Consider the following 22,626-nt stretch of genomic DNA (forward strand, 5'->3'; position numbering starts at 1 on the left):
CATTTCATTATCAATTTAATTCGATTTACATCTCAGGCAAAATTATCATTTTGCCCCTATACTTTTCTTAAATGACAATTTCATCCTTAGGTTTGGAAAATGAAATTCATGCCATTTAATCCTTATTTCAAGCCTAACTGGTTTTAAATATAACATTTACAGCACATATATTTCATAAAAATAAAAATTTTCCATGAATTTTACATCTTTACAATTTAGTCCCTAAATCATGATTTCAAGAAAATTTAATTTACAAAAGTTGTTTATCTATCAACTTCATTTTCTACAATAAATGTTAAATTTTCAACATATTCATCAATGGAAAATTTTTAATACTTTGATAACTTTACAAATTGATCCCCAAAATAGCTAGATTAGGTTATTCTGATCTCAAAAATATAAAAATTACTAAAAACGAGACAAAATTACTCACCCAATTAGGCTTGCTTGATTTTATTTCTCTTTCCTAGGGTTTCCATAGAATTTTGGGAAGAAGATGATATAAAATGATGATATTAGATATTTATTTTATTTATCATCTTTTATTTATTTTAATTTTCAATTTAGTCCTTTTTTTCTAATTTTCCATGGATGGATCATCAAAAATATCTACTAATTTCTCTTAATGGTCCAATTACCATATAAGGACCTCAAGTTTTAAATTTCATAGCTATTTAACACTTATAGCTACTAGAACTCTACTTTTGCATTTTATGCAATTTGGTCCTTTCCATAATTAAACATGAAATCGGTAAAATTTTCTTATCAAAATTTTCATACGTCTTTCCTATCATAATGCAGATTATGCAATAATATTAAAATAAATTTTCTTTCTGACTCAGATTTGTGATCCCAAAATCACTATTTCGATTTCACTAAAAACGGGCTGTTACAATACCGCTTCATATTAATTAAACATTAGATAACAAATGAGCCAATATTTACTTCCATTTTGCTTTGCGTGAAAAAAAATTGAGGACAATATACAAAAGGTATTAATGTAATTAATGGATGTTATTGTTAAACTAATTTGTTCGAAAAATACAAGTATATAAAACGAATATACTACCTTTAGAGCACTAGATCCAACACTAGTTTATACTATACATGTATTAGTATGGTTAAATCACATACAATGGTAAACCAGAAGTTTACATTAGTATAATTGTGTAGCACCCCAAACCAGGCCCAGAAGTTATGGCTGGATCCGGCATGCCACATCAAAAACGTTAAAAAAAAATTTCCATTCTAAGTCCAGAAAATCGTACTTGATGTTCAAAAGATTAATTCATTAAGGGTTAAAGTGAATGGAAGTCATGCACCGGTAGGAAACCGGAAAGAGGTGGTGAGTCCATCGGATCGCTAAGTACCAAGCTCCTTCGGATCCAATCCTAGACATGCATACCGCTATTGCCACACCTTAACGTCATGGATATTTCTAGAAACCGATTTTATTAAGTCATTTTTAGGAAAAGTGATTAATTTTGGAAAATACTTTCATTGCGGAAGCTTTGCTTGTTGTCGTGTTATTTTGAAATCAACTGTTGTTTTTGAAAACGCGCCCTAAAGCTATCCAATTTCAACAGTTAAAATAAGTATTACATATATTAGTAATACATATTAAAACCATCAAAAATAATTAAGCGGCCTTATTACATTAAAAATCCCAAAACTTCAAACGTAAATAAAAGGATGTCCAGTTCACCAGAAGAAAATCAAACTTTCGAGCGGTGGCCACTCCGAATTCCCTCACAGCTCCAAGCCCACTATGGTTGGGGATTTCCTGCGTGGATGAAAATAAAAGGGGTGAGTTTGGGGAAACTCAGTGTGTAAGGAAAACCCATTCAAAGCCCAAGTCAGCTCAAGTCTATTGGGCCTAAGCCCATTCAGTAATAATGGTCTGGGCGAGCCCTTTTCAGATTACAATAACCGGGCCTTAGCCCTTATTCAGATAATGATGGCCCATAGGCCCATTTCAAAATACATGCAACATCAAGAAACATATGCAAGCCCATTTGGGAGACTACTCAACCCACCAACCACTACACTCCACTGCACCAGCCATACACTCCATGTGGGAATAGCTCAACCCACCCAAATTAACACTCCACATTCTTGACCTTTTTGCTCGATTATCAATAAATTGAGGAAGCCTCCAAGATGGACAAGCCACTTTCAAGACTTCCTCCGTCAATATCCCAATCCCATGCATCAGATAATAACAACATGGCATGCAGTAAATAACAACAGTCAAACATGCATTTAGGTCAATTTAACCCTAGGGGTATTTCGATAATTTATCTCCTAGGGGTAAAACTGTAAATTTTCCACTTTTAAAGGTATTTCAGTAATTTATCTATTTTAGGGTTTTTCATGCATATTCCTACCTTTCACGTACTACAGAATCACGTACCGAGGGTTTTTATCGAATTGGGCCCGTTGGCCCATCATTCCAATTTTGGCCCATTAAGCCCAAAAATATCGAGGGCGCAAAAATCATGCACTTTGCAGTCTAAACATTGCAGCTTACCAAAAACATTAATCGATTTACCTCACGAGCATTCGCACACTCGCAAATCTACAAAATACCAGTTTTCGGCATTTCGGCATTTCGGCTTTTCGACTTTTGCCGATCTAGACTAAGAAAGAGGGTGTTAGTTACACACCTGTTTGCGACGATATGCTGACGAGATCCACACACACGAACTGCCTACAATTGGATTACTAACACGTTAATCTAACTATTCAAACACGAACTACATATTAACCCCATACCATATTCGGCCAACCACACCTACAGATCATAGTAAGCTTATAAGAAATCAATAAGCAACTCATTAACAAATTTTTGTCAATGTTTACCACATAATCATAATTTCACTGCAAGCTGTCTTCCTGAGCAACAGTCACTAAATTATTTATAACTGGAGCTACGAAACTCCAAATTAAGTTCCGTTAATTTTCCCTGAAAATAGACTCATATATCTTCTATCCATAAAATTTTCAAAATTTTTGGTTTAGCCAATCAATACCAGATTTTTCTCAAAGTTTCCCATGTTTCACTGTTTGACTAATCTGACCACTCTTTATTACGAATCAAATTTCTCATTGTACAGAATTCAAAATATGTTCTTGTTTATTTAATTAGAAACTACACTCAATAAGCTTTAATTACATAACTTATTCAGCTTCTAATTCTTCTCCCACAATTTATGGTGATTTTCCAAAGTCACGTTACTGCTGCTGTCCCAAGCAGATTTATTACCAAATCACTCTTTCACACATACCTTGCATGCATGTTATTTAAACATGTATATCACCAATCAATCATCACATATCTATGATTTTACTTAAGAATAATCTCCATTTCATCATTTAAAAGCACAACATGTTAGCTGATTTTTCCCTTTAACATCTAAGGCACATGCATGCTCATTTGTTTGGCTCAACTTCACCTATCTTCCATTTTTCATCAAAAGAACATGAAACAACAACGATTTCCTTCATTTTAATTCATGACTAAATGCTCACAACACAACTAAAAATTAAAATATACTTCAAGAGTTAAGGTAGAATCAAGAAGAACTCATGAACCTCAAAATAAGAAGCAAGGTACCAAGAACTTACCTTCAATTTTCCTCCTCCTAATGACCGAATACTCAAGACCTTTCTCCTTTCCTTTCTCTTCTCTAACTTTCAGCTATGATGAACAAAGATGGACAAAACTTTGTTCTTTTCACCCCTTTTTCTTTTAATAAAACTTCATATTTCATCCATTTAATTCTTTAATACAAAAGACATGAAATTCTTATCATGAAACATTTACCTAACCCATTATCATGAAACATTTACCTAACCCATCATGGAACATTTACCTAACCTATTATCATGGAACATTTACCTAACCTATTATCATGGAACATTTACCTAACCTATTATCAATTTGTATCAATTTGTACCATAAATTATGGATATCAAGTGTACATTTTGTCTACAACAACATGATGGCTGGCCACTTCATGTAAAATGGGAGGTTTGTCATGCAAATCCTCCTATTTTGCACTCCTATTTATTTGGCCACTTCAATTTAGCCTATAGCATTTTCAAACATTTTCACATAGGTCCTATTTCATAATTTCACCTCTTTTTTTCTTATGGAACAAAAATTAACTAAAATTACCGGGTTCTATCTTAAGCTTGGGCCTTCTAGAGGCCCACTAACATAATTAAACCTAAGCCAACATTCACAGGATTCCCGAAAATTGGGGCGTTACAAATTGAATCACGTGAAATAGTAAACCATGAGTTTATATTAGAATAATTGAATCACATAAAAAGTAAATCAAAAGTTTACTAGTCCAAATATATTAATTAGCTAACATGTTCGGTTAGACCATCTCGATCAATAATGATGCAACAAATAAGAATTTACATGAATATTTATTTAAAAACCTAAATTTTTTTCATATTAAAGATTTTTAAGTGTTGCTTGTTCTCGAATAAGATATTAAAACCTCACTAGAAAAAGTTGAGATTGAATTCCTTGCATTTCTGAAAGAAACATGGGCTCATTTATCCAACAAGTGGATATTTCGATCTATAATTTTGGTAGATGTATCTACAAGTTAATCACATGCGAGTTATCAACTCACAACCTGTAGTTTTTGAGATTACTTGTTTAATGATTTGTTTACAAATTAAACTTTTAGATTATGCAATCAAGACGATTCTTGTTAATGTCGGTGACTTTATTACTTACTTTCAATGAATATTGTATGTTAGATTGTCAATGCAAGTAACCATCGCAAATGTCTGTTTATAAGTATAAAATGGTTAAACATAATTAATAATTAAATGCCTCCAGTTAATAGCTAAACAATTACTTTTGAGAACAAAACTTTTTGTTTATAAGGATGTGATATTTTATATGAATCAACACTTATACACATCATGCCAATAAATTGTAATAAGTACTCCCCGTTACAATTGGTTTTTGGTCAAGAGCCAAATACAACCCATTTTAGAATTTTGAATGTGTGGTATACATTTAAGTTGCTCCAACACAATTCACAAAATGGATATTCAAAGAATGTTAGGAATATATATTAATTATGAATCACGTTGTATTATTAGATATTTTGAATAAATTGGAGATTCAATTACAACATGATTTGTGACTACTATAAATTGATTTGATAGTTTTCCCAACATTAGGGGAAAAGAAATAATAACTAGGTGAAATAATTACTTAGAATGAATTATCATTATTTAGATCCTCGTAGAAAGTAATTTAGACCAAAAGTTCAAAAAGATAATTCACTTTATTACAAGTTAACCGCCAGATGCATTTATTGATCTGATGAGAATAATCAAGTGTTATATACTAGCTAAGGTTTTAATTTGAATTGAATTCCCAGTAGGACAATTTGTTAGAATAATTGAAGGTAATACATGCTTAAAGCATGATAGATTGATTGGTTTCAAAGATGAAAATTCTTATAAAAGAAAAGAATAAATCTAGATGGTCATATAATGGAGGCAGGCACTTCAGAAGAAACCCAAGACATAACTAATTACTAAAACTCTAGAAGAGTTTCAAGTACCTGAAATTGAAAATGAAAATAGTAAAAATAAAGAGATCTCGATAAGTTATGTCAATATAAGAAAATATGGAATTATGAGAACAAAAGTTGTCGACGACGATTCTACAGGAAATAATATTATTAAAATAATGCAAGAAAAAGAGGATCTTGAAGAAATCTGTTAAGAAAGATAAACATGAAATAGATTGGCCAAAATGAAAAGAATTCAAATAGAATTAAATTCGTGAAGTTTCTAGACTAGTAGTGTAAACAAGGTATAAAACCACTAGGATACAAATGAGTAGTTTTACGAAAATGAAATAAGACAAATAAAGTTTTCCGCTAAGTCCTAACAATGATTATGAAAAGATATTCTCTAGTGGTGGATACAATAACCTTTAGATATCTTATTAGTGTTGTAACACCCCCATCACCAACCCGATCGTCAAGTCAAGGCATCAGGATTTCACATTCGTAATCGAAGTAACTACTGAAAATTTCAGATCAATTAATCATATTGTTTAATTAATGTAGATCATTAACTGATTTTAGTAATAATTAAATTTACGATATAACTGATAATGAGTTAAAGGAGCTCATTAAAACATCTACAATTGATTAAAGGCCAAACTGTAAAGTTCATAAAATTTTTTGAATTGTTGTCATGACGTTTGGGTTTCCACGTCGTGACATGGCGAACTTATCATCTTGACGTCGTCTTCATTTTCTTACAAGTTCCATGCTTTATTTTTATTTATTTATTTTTATATATCATTACCTGAATATATATTCAGATGTCATAATCGCCACTTCATTTTACATATCATCCACTTACATCTATTTCTAATATCAAGTCCTCATAAAAACATGATATTCAATCAAAAGATAACAAAGTATATAAAATTAACACAAATATTAAAGTTTTACAAATAAGACCATTGGAGGACTTACACTTTTAAAATTAGTTTACCCACTTTACGTATATTTCATATTTATTTCTAAATTGTGCCAATCAATTTAATTCTTCATAAAATTTTAACAAAGAATTCAAATATCACATCAATTAACAATTATTCACTTATATTTTATCATTTCGTTTAAACATACTCACATGTATTCATCATTCCATCACATACAACCATTTCAAACATTTTAAATTCATTAAACTATATATATATATATATTCATATTTTTTCCTCCTCCTCCTCTTCCTCTCCATTCCACATCCTTTATGTATATATTTGTTAGAATCTTTAACTTTTAGTATATAACATGCTTATATGTAACATTATCTACAATTCCACTATTTACTTATGTGTTCATATCAAAGTTGTCCACTTGAGTCATAGTCACTAAATTATTTATATCTTGAGCTACATAATTCGAAATTAAGATTCGCCTGATGTTTTTGAAATTAGACTAAAATATCTTTTTACCATAAAAATTTTAGAATTTATGACTTAGCCAATAATTACAGTAAATTCTTCAAATTTGTCTTTGTTCTGCTATTTGACAGCTTCGACCTTTCTTTACTAAAAATTAATTATCTCTTAGTACGAGATTTGGATGTTGTTTCTGTTTGTAAAGTCAGAACAGGGGAACCCAAATCCACTCTGACGTTGTTTCCTGAAAATTAATATATATCAAACTATAAAATTCCGTTTCTTTCACCATTTCTTCCATATGAAACTAGAATCAATAAGATTTAATTAAATATTTAATTAAATCTCTAACCAAATTTCTATAATATTTGGTGAATTTTCAAAGTTAAGTCACTACTGTTGTCCAAACTGTTTTAATAAAAAATATTTTCTTTTCCATAGTTCGTTGCACCATCTTTCATTCATTCATACATAATTGTCATACTTTTGATTACTATACAATTTAGATACTTATGTTTATGTGTAGATTACATTTTCATTTCTTAATCTTTGTACTTTTCACCATACAAATCACATTCTCTCTTGCCAATTTAGTGTTTTAAGTCTCCATTCTTCATCAAATACTTTCTATTTCTAGTATTTAGATTAAATACATGTTTCATACATCTCACTCAAAACATCTTTAACTCAATTTATTGAAATACAATTAGGTTTAGTATGAAACTTACCTCATTTGTCAAGAATTTCTTCATTTCTTCTTTATTTCTATGCATTTCTCACCTTCACCACTTTCCTTCTTTTTTCTTCTCATTTTCTCCACTTTCATCTTCTATTTTCTTGCTTCTAAATTGATGAACATATTCTCTAGAATCTCTACTTCATCTTCTCTCTTTAATATCCAAGGAAATTTTCAAAAATTTTGGGTAAAAAGGTAGGTTTTTATGGCAATGGACTAAATTGAAAAAAAAGAAAACTTCTTTTCTCAGCCTTTCACCTATTCAGGTGAAATTACAATTTAGTCCCTTATAATTCTTCACTTATTCAATTTGGTCGCTACATGCCAATTCCATATCTTAGTAAATTGGATTATTTTCACTTTTGGTCCTTCAAATTTCTCATTTTTACACTTCGATCTCCTAAATTTTGAATATTTACACTTAAGCCAAAAACTTTCCACATATTTAGATTTAGCCTTCACTTTAAATCAATATACTAAAACCTACTTCTTTATTATTATTATTATTATTATTATTATTATTATTATTATTATTATTATTATACTCCTCAATATTCTCTTTTATTCGCTTTATATCATTTTCTCATTTTACTGAAAAATCAATTATAAATTATTCAATTTATTACTATTTTTATTATATATCAATTGTAGGGATGTTACAACTGTAGTTGCTCATAAAAGATTTGGCATACGTCTAATGGTTGTTGTTACAACCTTTTATATGAATCACTATATAGTGAAGTTTATATTAAAAATCCTTGAATGATTTAGAATGCCAGAAACATATAGAAATTCCCAAGAAATTGTTCAATATGTTTGCATAAATGCTTGTATGAATTGAAATGATTTTGACCTATATGGTAAATTTAACTTAGTGAAAATTATAAAATGATCCAAAATACCTATATGTATATTTATAGAAGGATCATTATCAAAGTTTGTTATGATTATTTTTTAACTCTGAAGAGATAAAATATATTTCTACCAAATTTCCTCACTTGTGGCATTCAAAAGATTGATTATACAAATGTTTATGAAATTCGTTTAAGTGATCATTTGAAAAGTTAGTATTCAATATTGAAATATATAGAATATGAGATATTATGTGATATTTTCATGAGGGGGAGTAAATACGCGTTGCACTCTTTTTCCCTTAACTGATGTTTTATCCCACCAAGTTTTTTCTAGTAAGGTTTTTAATGAGGTAGCATAATATGTATATTATAGATAAGTGTATTCTTTTTCTTTTACTATATTTTTTTTCCTATGGGGTTTTTATTTTAATAAAATTTTAACGAGGCACATTATCTACCAAATGACATCTAAGGTGGAGTGTTATAAATATCTTATTATTAAGTAGATTTCCTGTAACACCCCTAACCTTATACCGTCGTCAGTACAGGATTACAGGGTATTACCGGTCAATACAGTTTATAACACGAATCAAATAAAATTAAACATTGTATAGTTCAGTAATATATCTTATTGACTCTTAAACGGACATTCGGGGCCCAATGAAGATATTAGAAATAAATCAAAATCTATTCGGATGCTTATAAAATTTTTCATAAAATTTTCAAAGTTTCCCTTAATGAACAGTACCACATGCCCGTGTGTCTATATGACATGCTCATGTTGTCACACCGTGTGACTCACACGGCTAGGACACGCTCGTGTCCTCTACCCGTGTACTTCTTTGACATGTTGCTCATGAACAAACTAGTTTTAAAGACACATGCCTGTGTGCTTAGCCCGTGTGGATTTATTTTCAATTTGAATCTAGTGCAGTTTTCACACGGCCAGGTACATGCCTGTGTACTGTAGCCGTGTACCTTACACAGCTGAGACACACACCCTTATCTCTGCCCGTGTGGTAAAACCTGAGCATTATGTTTTACAAAATTTAGGTGCAGGGGACACACGGCCTAACAACATGCTGTGTGCTAGGCCGTGTGGACTCAAAATGAACCTTATAGTCTAAGTTTACCAACCCTGCAAACATCAGTAACAAGCAAAATTTAAAATCAATCTTTCAACCAATCCAAAACATGATTAAATACATCCATTTCACATTATAATCATCAAAATGTTACGATCCCACTCGAGTGTATTAATAAGTGTTTAACATAAAACTTCCAGAAAGTGTACTTTGGTACTAATTAAATCACTTCAAATTAGACTACATAAATGACCATATTGTAAACATAAACTTTGCTTTCATGGGTTAACCTTTATCATTCTTACACTATTAACATTCACATCCAAAATGATTTCTAAAAGATAACCTAGGTACATGCCATTTCTCAAAATAAGATACATCACCAAGTATTTGAGTTCGGGCTTGGCTTGGATGCTAAGTTGTTAGTTGCTTTCGTATCTAACCTGCGCATAGAAGTACGCTGAGTATACACTCAGTGATATTTCTATAAACCAATACTTAAATTTAAGTCTATATTTAAACCATAGATTTTAATAAATAAACAGATCATGAATATTCAATCAATTGTCTTTATTTTATAAACCATATATCATTAGAATCAAAACCTGTAAGATTTTCAGTTCAGTCGGTATTATTCAATCTTCAGTACAGTAGTTTACCCCTATTAACATAACTCGGATCGGGACGGATACACGGATCCAACCCACACACCAGTATAGCACATAGTGCTTCATCGGCCGAAGCCGAAAAATAACGATAACGATAAGATGCAGTGCAGTACCTTATCGAAATTTAATCCAAAAGCGATAAGATAAAGATCGACACACGAGGTGTCTTATCGACTCAAGGTCGAATATCCCTGAAACACTTCCAATCCTATGGCATGCCAATTATATCCGACTAGCCCGACACTGTTAATAGGGTTTTTCTATTGCTTTTCAATTTAAAATTTCACATTTCAAATCAGTACAGTAAGTTAAGAATACTTACCTCATTTTCATTTTTCATGTAATTTAAATAATAAATAATACAGTAAATAACTATTAAGTTAGGTTTATAGAAATACAAACCGTAGTTTTTGAATTACTTTTCGTCAACCTTCTCTTTTCCTTTCTTTGTCGATGTCTCCTGTACTACATTAGCTACGGAAATTAAACAATTTATACTATTAATATATTAACAATTTACAACAACTAATTGAATTTTCTATTCAATTCAAACCTCAATTTCAATTTGATCCAAACTAATTCGTTGATTTTTACTACTCAATTTACACTTCAAATCTATTCAATTTTCCTATCACATTCACCTTATCCATCAATGTTCATAGTAAAATCCTAATATCAATTTCTTTCAATTTAGTCTCTCAAACATAAAACTTATAACTTCCTTTACAATTTAATCCCTTAATCAATTCTAACTTGAAATTCATTCAATTAAATCCCTATTTCAACAAGTTGTTCAACATAACCCATGTCTAAAAATCATCTAACTTTTAAATTTTCCACTTACATCAAGTAATATTTGTCTCTGGGACTCCAAAAACATCAAAATTGCAAGAAAAGGGACTAAATTATCTTACCAACTTAAGCTTCAAACTTCAAAACCCTAATTTTCCATTTTTCTTTTCTCCTTTTTTTTTTCTTTCTTATTTCGTTCCACCTTCTCTGTTCTTTTCTTTTGTTTCTTTATTTTATTTCTTTTATGTTTTAATTAATTAATAGTTAATATAATAATATATTATAATTAATAAATATCTTATACTTAAAGTAAAGTAAATATTTATACATATTACATTTGTATAAATACAATTATTACAAATGTATAAATTTTATAACACTTTGTCCTCATATGATTTATTTATTAATTTAGTCCTTTGACTTTTTCTATTCCACAATTCAACTTTTACCATTTATTCAATCTAGTCCTTTCACTAAATTAGCCTTAATTCAAGCTAATTTACTTAGCCAAAATCTAATTAACTACACTACTAGCTTCGTAAATATTTCTAATAAATATTTACTTAATTCATTTTACGTAAATTAATAACCTGAAAGTACACTTTTCCGATATTCTTAAACTTTGGCTTGTTACATTTCCATTAAGATCAAAATAAGATTTATTTACTTTAGGACTCTAATGTTCATTAGAAGTAGTTATTTATTTCATTTATACTTATTATATTTTGGAGAAACATTGTAAATATCTTTATTGATCAATAAAATTCATACGTTCTCTTCGCTCTCCTATTTTTTGTTCTTTTATTCTTTTTATTATTTATTTCATAACAATTTTAATAATTTTTATTTTTACAATTTTTATTATTTTGTAAGAATTCTAATACTTGTTAAATTTTAAACATTTTAAATAAGTTTTATTAATCTTATAATTTTTTTATAATTTATTAGAATTTTATATTTTTATAATATTTATAATATTTATATTATTGTATAATTTTAATAAGTTTATATCAATTTTAATATTTTTAATATTTGTTGATTTTATTTATTATTTATTATTTTATTTTATAATTTTTTTATTTTTTGTGATTTTTATCAATTTTAAGGAAAAATATTAGATTGTGCCTGAAACTCCCATGTGTCACCATCTGCTTGATCCATCACTTTATTTAAACGGTCAATGTGGTCAATGATAGAAACCGTTAACGGAAGGGCTTAATTGATTATATATTTATAAATATTTATATTATTATATATATTTTTTATAGTTTTCATAAGTTTATATCAATTTTAATATTTTTAATATTTGCTGATTTTATTTTTTATAATTGTTTTATTTTTGTAATTTTTATCAATTTTATCAATTTTAAGAGAAAATATTAGATCGTGTTTGAAACTACCATGTATCACCATATGATTGATCCATCAGTCTATTTTAACCTTCAACGTGGTCAATGATGTAAACCGTTAACTAAATGGCTTAATTGATTATATATTGATAAATATTTATATTATTATATAATCTATTATAGTTTTAATAAGTTTATATTAATTTTAATATTTTAATATTTATTGATTTTATTTTTATTTTATAAAATTTTTTACTTTTTTTAATTTTTATCGGTTTTAAGGAAAAATATTAGATTGTGCCTGAAACTGCCATGTCCATCTTATTGATCTGTCAATTTATTTTAACTGTCAACATGATAGATGACTGAAATCATTAATGGAAGAGCTTAATTGATTATATATTTATAAATATTTCTATTATTATATATTTTTTATAGTTTTAATAATTTTATATCAATTTTAATATTTTTAATATTTGCTGATTTTATTTTGTATTTTATTTTGTAATTTTTATCGGTTTTAAGGGAAAAATATTAGATCGTGCTTGAAACTTCCATGTGTCACCATATAATTGATTTGTCAATTTATTTTATTGGTCAACGTGGTCAATGACAGAAACCGTTAACGAAAGGGCTTAATTGATTATATATTTATAAATATTTATATTATTATATAATTTTTATAGTTTTAATAAGTTTATATCAATTTTAATATTTTTAATATTTATTGATTTTATTTTTTGTAATTTTAATCAGTTTTAAGGGAAAAATATGAGATTGTGCCTGAAATTGCCATGTGTCACCATCTGATTGATCTGTCAGTTTATTTTAATGGTTAACGTGGTCGATGACTAAAATTATTAACGGAAGGCTTAATTAATTATATATTTATAAATATTTATATTTTTATATATTTTATATTTTTAATAAGTTTATATAATTTTAATATTTTTAATATTTGCTGATTTTATTTTATTTTATTTTATATATATATATATATATATTTGTAATTTTTATTAGTTTTAAGGGTAAAATAGTAGATTGTGCCTGAAACTGCCATGTGTTACCATCTGATTGATCTGTCAGTTTATTTTAATAGTCATCATGGTCAATGACAAAAACCGTTAACGAAATGGCTTAATTGATTATATATTTATAAATATTTATATTATTATATAATTTTTATAGTTTTAATAAGTTTATATCAATTTTAATATTTTTAATATTTGTTGATTTTATTTTTATTTTATTTTATAATTTTTTTATTTTTTGTAATTTTTATTAATTTTAAGGGAAAAATATGAGATTGTGCCTGAAACTACCCTGTGTCATCATTTGATTGATTTGTTAGTTTATTTTAATGGTCAACGTGGTCGATGACAAAAATCGTTAACGAAAAGGCTTAATTGATTATTTTAGTTAACGGTAGGTGCTTAATTGGACGGAATTTAATATAGGGTTTTTTTTTTTGCATTTTCTTAAGGTTTTTGACATATAAGCCAAAATAATATAAAAAATATATTTATAAGATTAAAATTTTAAAATAAATATTTTTCAAAAATCAAGATTTATTTTTATCAAACAAAATATTATATTATGGATGGTTTTATAATATAAAGACTTAATACATTATTTGGTATATGTGTTTGACACATTTTTTAAAATTTTGTACCTATATTTGATAAAAGTTGTACATTTTGATATCCATAAGGTGAAAATATTTTTAAACTCAATAAGAAGGAGATAACAACTGAGAGAGATTGATTGATATATATATATATATATATATATATATATATATATATATATTGTGCAATGTTATCACACAACGAAAATCAACCTATTTACACTACATCAACCTTTCAAAATTAGTTCTCGTGTGCATAAGTCCAACTCATCAACTTGGCTCTTGCAAACTCAATTAGACCTGATCATGGGTCGGACCGAGTTAAGTTGATACAAAATTGTAGGCCCATTTTCTAGGTCTAGTTCAGTTCTAAAAATGAGTCTAAAATTCTATCCAAGCTTGATCTAAATTAAAAATGCTAAACTCGAGTCGACATGGCCCTTTGTATTAAATTTTTTAGATTATTTTTATATAAAAATAAATTTAAAAATATAATATATCAAATACACTAAAATTATTAAAATACATGTTTCCCAATAAATTAAAAATACATTAGAAAAGTCACTATACTTAAATAGCACTAATATAGTTGCAACTTAGCAAGTAAATGACTATAAAATAATAGCAAAATTAACAATAAAAGTAAGAGTTATACAATATCCAAATAATAACAAGAAAATAATAGTAATATAATAGCGAAATGATAGTAAAATAGTAGCGAAACAACAACAAAAGAACAACAAAATAGCTTATACTGACCCAACTCGGTCAAAAATTTTTTACTTAAAACTTGACTCATTTAAAAAGGAGACTTTTGTTGGTCAAAATTTATTTTTGAAACTTATATTTTTATTCAAATTTTCTTATTTTTTAGATCATCTTATTTTTTTAATTCCTATTTTTTAAACCTTTCTATTTGTTAAACTAACTTTCAAACTTAGACGGATATCCCACTTACAATAAGTTATTAGCACAATGAGGCTTGATAGCTTATGTACAATGGTTTCTTAATAAATGTGATATTTTGTTGTTTTGAAAGACTTCAAATTTTGCTACTGTTGTTGTTGGTGCAATCCATCGCCAAATCGCCGCCCATCTCCCCATTCCAGGTTTTTTTTTTCTTTTGTCCTCTTGCCTATCACCTTTTTTTTTTTAATAAAATCGAGATTAAAAACTCTGCCTTGTTTTCTTTTTAAGTTTTAGTTGTTGGTAGTGCTGAATAAGAAAAATTAAGAAATCGGAAATTAATGAATCTTTACTCATCCAAAACAAATTTTATTTACTTTATAATTAATTTTAATTTTTATGATATAAAAATAAATATTTTATATTTAAAATTGTAAAAATAATTTAAATTTTTATAAAACATATCTTTCTAAAAATAGCATATAAAAATTATTGATTTTTAATTTATTTTAAAATTTATCTTTTCTGAAAAGTTTATAAAAAAACCTTTGAAACTTTATTAAATAATATCTGTAAAACAAAATTTATTTTATCAAATAAATTTAAAAATAAAAAATAATATCAAGAAGACTTTAAATTTTTATTATTCAAGAGGTATAAAACAAAAATTATTTTTTAGTATAAATTTAAAAATAAAAAATATTAAAAAAAAAAAAAAACCACCGAGATTTGAGTTGATTTTTATGAACTAGTCGAAAATTCCATAAAAACTCAACCGAAGATGTCGGGAGGGGTAGGTTTGGATCCATCACTCGTGGGAGTTTTGCTGGATATTTATTCCCCTCTCTCTACCCGGGTTTCATCTTTGGGCTGTGTCGCAAGGATGTTGTGATGCTAATTCACCCAATCTGCGGGTTTGGTGGCTGAAGCCGCCTTCATCAACGTTTGACCCACATTTTCACATTTGTTTGTTTAGTTCATGGCTGCTGCCGCTGTGAAATGGAGGCGAAATTTTAATCGGTGGTTGGCGGCAACTCCGATGAATTATTAGAAATTTCGCCTTATTAGTCTATTTTTTTTCCTTAAAAAAGAACCAAGTATTATTAGAAAAGAAATATAAAAACTCCACTTATGGTATCATAAATTAGCATTGTGAACCATTTCTCAAATAAAAAAACAAACCCATAAGCCCATAAGTTTGATCTTCATTTCAGTCAATAATATTCACAAAAAGTGTCAACATGGAAAAGGAAAAAGAAAAGATAATGATTATGGCAGAATTAAGTAATGTTGTTTTTCTCAAAGTAAAAGGTAGCAATTAAAGAATAAAAGAATGTAATTGTAATTTTACAATTACAAATTACAGCCATTTTTTCTTAGAAAAAGATCCTCAGATTAATCATTACTAACAGTGCAAGCATTGCAGTCCACCAACTTCCCATCCATGGATTTAAGCCATTTGCTGCGTTGCACACAAGCTTGTGGTCATGGTAAGAACATACCGTTTGATTCCTGAAATCAACATCAAAACATTTCATTCTCACTTGATGTGAGTACTTACAAACATGACTAGATTCTAATACATTTATTGTGGGTGAACACATATAGTTATTAGGAAAATGATCCAAACCTGGATGAGCAGAAGGTGACAACATAATCAGTACCAGAACAAGTGAAAATACTGGTTGGATCGTCATATGCGTAACTATATGCAGTGGGGCAAGCATCTTTAAACTTCTTGGAATAAAACGTAGGTTGACATATCACAGGGTTCCCATAAGTCCCTCGGCAGCAATACTCATCGGTGTTGAACACATCGCAGGCGCTTCGACAACCAATAACCTTGCCGTTTCCGCCCTTGACGGCTAACTCCGAGGGGCAAGTTTGCCGCAGGTCCTTATTGCAACCCGCACTGCTGCAGTTGCCTTGCCCATTCATCGGTTTAATAGCAATCGGAAGATTGAATCCGTCGACCAGGCTTACATCGTAGTAATCTACGTTAGAAAGCGTAAATTCAGCCAGCGAAGCCGGGGTTTTCCCCGAGGCTTTGCACTTAAGGGTGTTACCGCAATCGGCTGTTTGGCATGAACCGGTTCCGCTTTTGTCGAACTTGCAACCGGTTCGACCCCATATTCGACCACTCCACCCCACTGGGGCTTGAAAAACAACGGATTGGCCGGATTTTAATTCGAAACCACCACCGTTGAAGTTGTCACCGGGGGTGACTCCAGGCCAGATTGTTTCCTTGCAGTAGTTTACTATGGTGAAGACTCTTGCACATTCATACACTTTTGGCCCTACCAAATCCAAGAAAAATAATAATAATCATGTAATGTATAAAATAATGAAGAGCTGTAGATGTTGGGATTTAGTACCTGATGAAAGCATTAGCAGTGTGAAAAGAAGAGGTGAAAGTAAAGGATTCATCTTTGTGTGTGGGAGGATGTGATATGAAGAATTTGGAGCAGAGATTTAAAGCAAAGGGGAGGGAGAAGAATACGTGCAGAGGGAGGGGAGGATAATTAACCATAGTTGGAAGGCTTTTCCCACGTAAGGCTACATTGATTCTTTTCCTAATCCTTTCCTGCAAGTTTATTCAGGTTCCAAATTTCATTTCTCCTTCTATAAAATGCATATTCTTTAACTTTTTAATGCACCCATTTACCCGCAATCGCTTCCACTTCATGTTGCCTTATTCCTTATACCATAACTTCCAACTTTTTACATTTTTTTTTTTATTCTGGATAATTTTTTAAGCGCCGAAACTAAATTAAAATTTTTTATTATATGCTTAAAATTTTATATATATATATATTAAATTATATTATTTAAAAAAAAGTTAAAATATAATTTTATCATATATTATTTTTTAATTTTAAAGGAATTTAAAAATAAATTATCCGCAACACCCTTGTTTAGAATGCAATTAACAAGAAAATTATTTATATGCATCAGTTTTTATTTTAGTTTTATACATAATGCATGAGACTTATTCATGGATCAGGTCATTCAGCTCAAAGGCCCGTCCAAAATGTGGGAGGTTTTGGATAAAAATATAAACTTAAAAAATGAGTTTGGACAAGGCTCGTTTAAAAAATGAGCCGAGCCTCAGATAAGATATTTTTGGCCCAGGCTAAGCCTAACTTGAATTCACTAAAGAACAAAAAAAATATGCTATTTTTTTAATGCTATTATTATTATTATTATTATTATTTTCTCACTATTTTTCTACCATTTTACTAGTATGTTGCTACTATTTTGTTGTTATTGTTTGGATATTGTATAAAACTTGTTTTATTATTAATTTTATTATTATTTTAGAGGTATTTACTTGTTAAGTTGCATTTATTTTAGTATTATTTAAGTATATATTTTTAAAATTTATTTTCAATTTGTTGGGAAATATTTATTTTGATGTATTATATATATTTGAAAATTGTATAAAAATAATATGAAAAATTAATACTGGTCGGACACAGGTTTTAACATTTTTATCCGAGACAATCTTGGCAAAATTTTGAGTCCATTTTTTGGACCGAGTCGAACCCGAATCTAACAAACGGGCCTGAATTTTTGCTTGGGCTCGACCCGAACCCGACCCTAACCATGAACACCTCTAAACAAAACCCATAAGTTATTATTTTTAATAATAAGTTGATGTACCAAATCTGGCATTAAGCTTTTTTTATTATAATATTTAATTCTTTTTAAATGGCAGATAGGAATTTATTATTTTTTAAATAAAAATAATAATTCTCAGCATGAATTTAATAGGTCAAGTCATCATTTAATATTTAATAGTGAAATTTTATGAGAAAACTTAATTTGTACACTTTTATAATATATAAGGGTCAATTTGTCCATTTTTAGAAGAGAAGTCAAAATGCAATTTATTCCCTAAGTACATGAGTTTTCTTGATGCAATTTCCAAGTTCAGCATATACAATTACATTAAATCAAAATTTTAACATCAAATTACACAATAAACCAAAAAACAATCATAAATTATATTTTTGCTATGTTCCAACAACTATGGCAACTTTGTACTAAATACAATTACATCATACAAACATGTGATGAGGATCAAAAGTCATCTAAAACCAGTTACCAATATATAAAATTAGTTATATAATATTTTTAACACAAACACAACATAAAAACACATGCTTACATGAATGATCATGTACATTACAGATTTGTTTGCTTTGAAAATTCATTTTTGAGACGTGTAATTAACCCTTCTATATTCCAGTTGAGTAAATAAACATATCATTAGATCTCGATTTCTTCTTTCTTTTTTGCCCTACGCTTTTTGGACGTAATTATATCTATCAACCCGAATTTAAAACTCCTGACCTGAAACAAACTAGATTCAGGTCAGCGCCTATCCATCTCAGATAGACCACGGTCCATGATTGATGATAAATCCCAGTTACCCTATAGTTGATGATATAATTATCATATTGCAATTAACAATAATGCTGCAAATGATTTCTGTTATGGAATATATTTTAACCCAATCCAAAACCGGACCCGAAAAAATCTTTTTAATATATTTCTAAAGACTCTTAAAAGGGAGCTCTCTGAAAAGCTACATTTTTCCATTTCTTTTTCACAAGAGAACCCCTTTCTTTTGCATATTCTAACCGATAAACTGATCAACGGAGCTACCAACCAAATCATATATCAACAATTTTTTATTTATGACAATAAAAAATATGTCAAAATTCGAGAGAGAGAAAAATAAAAGGGTTTATAGAGTTTCCAAAGTTTTTTATTTCACAGGCAGTCTATTGACACTAACATCTTATAAATTTCTTGCACAAAATAAAAATGAATTAGACACAACAATGTTTGGGAATTAGCCACCACAGCAAGAGCCGCCAGCAGGAAGGGAACCTGAAAATATAGCAGTGGCAAATAACAAATTATTTTAGTTGACAAATTGAAGGGGAAAAAAGAGAAGGGGAACATGGCCTGGTGATAAAAAAACACTGATAATTGGAAGTTCCCAGGCATAATAATAATAAGGCACAGCACTTACTATGATCAATTCCTCGAACATTGTCTAGTCCACGTGATGGTCGACGTGGGCCGCCACCACCACCATATGGTCCACTTCCTGGTCCTCCTGGACCACCATACCATTTCTTGCTTGAACCAGAGCTTTTTCTATAGGCATCTGACTTTTCCATCTGATGCATATGCAACATTCAAGTTTCCAATTCATTGAAGCAGATTAACCAACAAAAACAAGGAACCCTAGAACTGACCACTGACAAAGAAAAATGAGAACTTACCGAGAACATGGTCGAAAAAAACACTCCGATAAAATTGATGATTGCCCAGAAGAAATCGATGATGGTCCTCAGTCGCCATATTGATCGCTTTGATTTCACAACACCTGAATAAGCATACACAAACAAATGTTTTACGCAACATGAAGATAGGAGGGATCGAGATATACTAAAGTGATCAAACGAGCCAATTTTGTAAGATCAAAGGCAATAAGTTGTAACTAATCTTCAAATAACTACTGCAGCTAAGAATGCTCAGCGATGATTGTCAGCCATAAACTCCATGAAGAGTTACAAAGAAAATATTACTAGCAGTGTTCACATACATATAGTTCACTCACAAAGACCACATGTGGAAGAACATAAAGAACCTCCCTTGTTCATAACAGCATTAGGAATTAGGAAACAACTATCTTCGAAATAACAGAGATTTAGCAGGTACCACCCACTAGAGCAAAGAAATAGCACTAACTATGGAGGGGTTAGAAAACAGGGCTCTTCAAAGATAGAAAATTGAATCCAACGTTAACTGGAATGCGGATTAGTTCGATACAAGAAATGAAAACGAAAACGCAAATTCGTTATTTCTATAAAATGTAATTCGTTGAGGGTAGGCTTTCGTTTGGTAGGAATGAAATATGATCTATTGAAACTGATTTTAAATGTTACCATAAAAGGGGCTTTTTCAACAGACACTATCACAATTCTGGAACCCTGCGCAATTCATAAGTTAAAACCTCATTTCAGCAATTTAAAAGCCGCGAAACGAAAATAACTGGGTCGAATTTATATGCTAAAGAAGTCCGAAAATTGAAGATTGTTCCAAGCTAGAACAATTCTCATCAAAATTCATCGAAGTACCCAACTAAAACCTCAATTTCCATCATCCCACAAGAAATTACGATCCACAAAATCTCATTGATTAAAAAAATCTGAAAAAAAAACGTTTCTTTTCTTTCTCGTAACTAATTAGGGTTCAACGAATATTAGATTTCAATACAGGAAAAAATAACATAAATAAAAAGAAATTATAGTGGGTAATTGACCTTGAACCACATTAAGAAAAAAAAAAATCTAATAGCAGAAATGAATAGCTAAAAGAGAAATTGACAAGAAGAGTGAAAGGATCCAAACCTCGCTCAACATAAGCCATGAGAAGAATTCCAGCGTCTTCCGGTTCTTTTTCGAAAACGAGGGAAAATTATAGGGATAACAGCTGTGTTTTAAATAGGCGTTTTTAAAATATATATTTGATGAGCTGATTGATGGATTTCTACGAGTATTATTGTTAATACGTGATTAGATTGTGGTTAAGTGTATTATTATTTTTTATTTATGGGTTAATAGTAAATATAATTAGAGTCTATAATATTATTCAAAAAATTAATGTTTTATGGACCTTTTGTGTTACATTAATACAAATTTTGTTTAAAACAAAATGATTAGAGTATTAGTTCAAAGAGAGCGAATTAATTCAATCGATTTATGAATAGTTTAAAATCAATTAAATCAATTTTCTCTATGTTTTAAATATTTTTGAATGAAATTTTAATAATTTATTTACTTAAATAAATTAAATTAAAAATTGATGGTCTAATCAATTCTACTATTGATTCAAGAATGAAAACCTTGATTAGGACATGAACTTAATTGACATGTTGGCATTACTAATATGCAGGTGGTTTTTTATGTTTGGGTATATTAATCTATACAAATATTTTAACAACATTCAAGATTTCATTTAATTTTTTTGTTATTAAAATTACTTAAAAGAAGTATGATACATAGGAGGACCGACTAAGTCAACATTAAAAAGAAAGGAAATAAAATCTAGGATATCAAAAAGGACAACATAATATTAGGTCCCCAAAATCATCAACAAAAGCAATACAAATATTGCATTATTTTTCTTGCAAGAGTGTTCACACAACAATTGCCTACCTAAATAATATGACAACACTGGAACAACATCAACATAGTCTTAGAATCATTAATCAATGAATCAAGAATAAGATTTTTCGAAGAAATAGGTTTCATAAGATCAATAGTAGGAAGAACACCACAATAGTGACAATTAATCCTTTTTCTAGAGTTTAGACTTCTCTTGAACTTTTATTTGTTTAGAGCATTCTCTAGTATAGTGGTTACTCCTTGCTTGTCCAAACATACTAGTGCTTTCTACAATATCCTTCATTTTATCTATGAAGCCTAGGCTTTCTCTCTTCTGATCCTTTTTTCCAGCTGCTAATTGTAATACCCATAACCGGAATCCGTCGTCGGAACAGGGTTATAGAGTATTACCAGAGTTTACAAATCAAACAGACATAAAATGCAAACATTTCATATCA

At 29.3% G+C, this 22,626-nt stretch overlaps 2 protein-coding genes and 1 long non-coding RNA gene across 3 annotated transcripts; all 3 read right to left on the reverse strand.

Moving 5' to 3' along the window:
* Positions 1-1,544: 1,544 nt before the first annotated feature.
* LOC128290646 (uncharacterized) lies at positions 1,545-3,803 on the reverse strand. Its single transcript, XR_008280429.1, has 3 exons — positions 3,628-3,803; positions 2,667-2,710; positions 1,545-1,783 (listed from the first exon to the last, which is right to left on the reverse strand). It is a non-coding gene; the product is annotated as an uncharacterized LOC128290646 (long non-coding RNA).
* A 12,363-nt stretch (positions 3,804-16,166) lies between these two features.
* LOC108459809 (pathogenesis-related thaumatin-like protein 3.5) lies at positions 16,167-17,576 on the reverse strand. Its single transcript, XM_017759210.2, has 3 exons — positions 17,357-17,576; positions 16,612-17,278; positions 16,167-16,493 (listed from the first exon to the last, which is right to left on the reverse strand). Exons 1-3 carry the CDS (start codon positions 17,406-17,408, stop codon positions 16,358-16,360), a joined length of 855 nt encoding a protein of 284 aa, XP_017614699.2. The 5' UTR covers positions 17,409-17,576; the 3' UTR covers positions 16,167-16,357.
* A 2,073-nt stretch (positions 17,577-19,649) lies between these two features.
* On the reverse strand, positions 19,650-21,559 carry LOC108459627 (uncharacterized). The gene is made up of 4 exons (XM_017759028.2): positions 21,413-21,559; positions 20,282-20,385; positions 20,026-20,176; positions 19,650-19,880 (listed from the first exon to the last, which is right to left on the reverse strand). The coding sequence occupies exons 1-4, from the start codon at positions 21,429-21,431 to the stop codon at positions 19,843-19,845; spliced, it is 312 nt and encodes a 103-aa protein (XP_017614517.1). The 5' UTR covers positions 21,432-21,559; the 3' UTR covers positions 19,650-19,842.
* Positions 21,560-22,626: the final 1,067 nt, after the last annotated feature.

This window comes from Gossypium arboreum, chromosome 3 (genome assembly GCF_025698485.1).
Source record: "Gossypium arboreum isolate Shixiya-1 chromosome 3, ASM2569848v2, whole genome shotgun sequence".
NCBI lineage: Eukaryota > Viridiplantae > Streptophyta > Magnoliopsida > Malvales > Malvaceae > Gossypium > Gossypium arboreum.

Excerpts from the sequence above, each read along its gene's own strand:
- LOC108459809 (XM_017759210.2), bottom strand. The coding sequence starts at position 17,408 with ATGAATCCTTTACTTTCACCTCTTCTTTTCACACTGCTAATGCTTTCA. Across the intron at positions 17,279-17,356 it reads ACTGCTAATGCTTTCATCAG|GGCCAAAAGTGTATGAATGT; the intron begins GTACTAAATCCC and ends TGGATTTGGTAG. Across the intron at positions 16,494-16,611 it reads GTCACCTTCTGCTCATCCAG|GAATCAAACGGTATGTTCTT; the intron begins GTTTGGATCATT and ends TGTTGATTTCAG.
- LOC108459627 (XM_017759028.2), bottom strand. Across the intron at positions 20,177-20,281 it reads TTTTTTCGACCATGTTCTCG|ATGGAAAAGTCAGATGCCTA; the intron begins GTAAGTTCTCAT and ends CATATGCATCAG. Across the intron at positions 19,881-20,025 it reads TGTTCGAGGAATTGATCATA|GTTCCCTTCCTGCTGGCGGC; the intron begins GTAAGTGCTGTG and ends CTATATTTTCAG.